Below are 1,713 nucleotides of genomic sequence, written 5' to 3'. Positions count from 1 at the left end.
TGTGTGTGTGTGTGTGTGTGTGTGTGTGTGTGTGTGTGTGTGTGTGTAGGGCCATGCGTCGACCTCGCTGTGGCCTCCCAGACAGAAAAGCGGAGGAGATGAATGATGGCGCGAGAAAGAAACGCTACACTCTCACTGGACAGCAGTGGGGCAAAGACCACATCACTTACAGGTTTATAGCACTGAAATGTATAAAAAGAAAACAGCAAAGCAGAGTGTTCAAGGTACCAACTCTAACTCGCTTTTTCTTCTGGCTCCAGTATAATGAACCAGCAAATCCCCTCCTCGCTGGGCGAGGAGCGGACGTACGATGCGATCCGCAAGGCCTTTGACACGTGGAGACGGGTCACGCCGCTCACCTTTGAGGAGTTACCTGCTGAACACAACATCAGCATCAACAGCAGCCAGGCAGAGCTCGCTGACATCCTGTTGCTGTTTGCCTCTGGTTTCCATGGTGACATGTCTTTGTTTGATGGCGAGGGAGGGTCGCTGGCCCACGCCTACTACCCCGGACCAGGAATCGGTGGGGATACACACTTTGATGCTGATGAGCCTTGGACACTGGAAAACCAAAACCCACAAGGTTAGTGTGCTGATGTCCTGTGGGAATTGAACCTGTGACTTTCTGGTAGCGGCATGATCTCTCTAATTAGCTGGTTATCTGTGGTCTTGTCTCTCCGGGTCAACTGGGCTGCAACCTGAAGGGTTCACTGGGTGCATGTCAATTACTTGCTGTGATGCCATAATAATACAATCTAACCAACTGATTAGCTTGTTAGAATAATGTATTAGCTAAATTCAATTTTAATGTTTTCTTCAGCGGCAAACACCATCTTCATAGTGTTGTCATGGATTAATGAGACATGATACCTCTTTGGTTCATTTATGTTCTGTTTAATCTAGTAAATATCAATAGCTATCGTGTATGTATTTTTAATATAAATTGCAATGTATTATATTTGATGTATTCTATTCATTGCTGTAACATTCCTTTGTTGCATGTTAGCTTACACAAATATTTTTGACAAATATGTTCACACTATGCGTGTGTCACTGCAGGTATAGACCTCTTCCTGGTTGCGGTCCATGAACTCGGGCATGCTTTGGGTCTGGAGCACTCGGATAACCCCAGTGCCATAATGGCTCCTTTCTACCAGTGGATTCACACACACAACTTCACGCTACATGAGGATGACATCAGAGGAATACAGTACATATACGGTAAGAACGCACGCACTCTACTGACACACCTGTTTAAATCACTTTATTTAATTATATTTAAAGCCACCACCAGCAGAATTTGGACTAAACTTGAGAGCCAGTGAGTCCATTGATTTAGTATTCTACATCAGCTATTGCAAAGATACTTGTCTCATTTCTTAAAGACATACCACTGAAAGACAGCCAACTCAACCTGCAGGGACACAAAGAAAATGTGTAAAATCACTGAGGTTGAAGTGCAGAATGTCAGCTGTAATTCGATGTTATATCAGACCATCACATCTGGACACCCGTCAAATGAAACAAAGAAGCCTTGTAAAGAAGCTTTGTGCCAACCGCACGCATACATCAGGGAAACCTCGCTCAAAACAGCATATCAAGTATGCCGTTGTGATGTTCTCATGCTTTCCCTGGGTGAATAGACGCCATTGTTAATTGACAGATGGCATCTTTGTGTGTGTGTGTGTGTGTGTGTGTGTGTGTGTGTGTGTG

The 1,713-nt window shown here is 44.5% G+C and overlaps 1 protein-coding gene across 1 annotated transcript in view; it reads left to right on the top strand.

The window, feature by feature from the left end:
- mmp15a (matrix metallopeptidase 15a) overlaps positions 1 to 1,713 on the top strand; it is a 14,901-nt gene that overhangs the window by 4,360 nt on the left and 8,828 nt on the right. The window contains exons 3-5 of the mRNA XM_031874388.1: positions 50 to 172; positions 261 to 583; positions 1,060 to 1,221. Coding sequence (XP_031730248.1) covers positions 50 to 172; positions 261 to 583; positions 1,060 to 1,221 — 608 coding nt within the window. The remainder of the gene's footprint in view (positions 1 to 49; positions 173 to 260; positions 584 to 1,059; positions 1,222 to 1,713) is intronic.

Source organism: Anarrhichthys ocellatus, unplaced genomic scaffold (assembly GCF_004355925.1).
Source record: "Anarrhichthys ocellatus isolate YVR2014 unplaced genomic scaffold, GSC_Weel_1.0 scaffold80, whole genome shotgun sequence".
NCBI lineage: Eukaryota > Metazoa > Chordata > Actinopteri > Perciformes > Anarhichadidae > Anarrhichthys > Anarrhichthys ocellatus.
The sequence above is the reverse complement of the archived record's forward strand: the minus strand, read 5'-3'. Positions and strand labels throughout refer to the sequence as shown.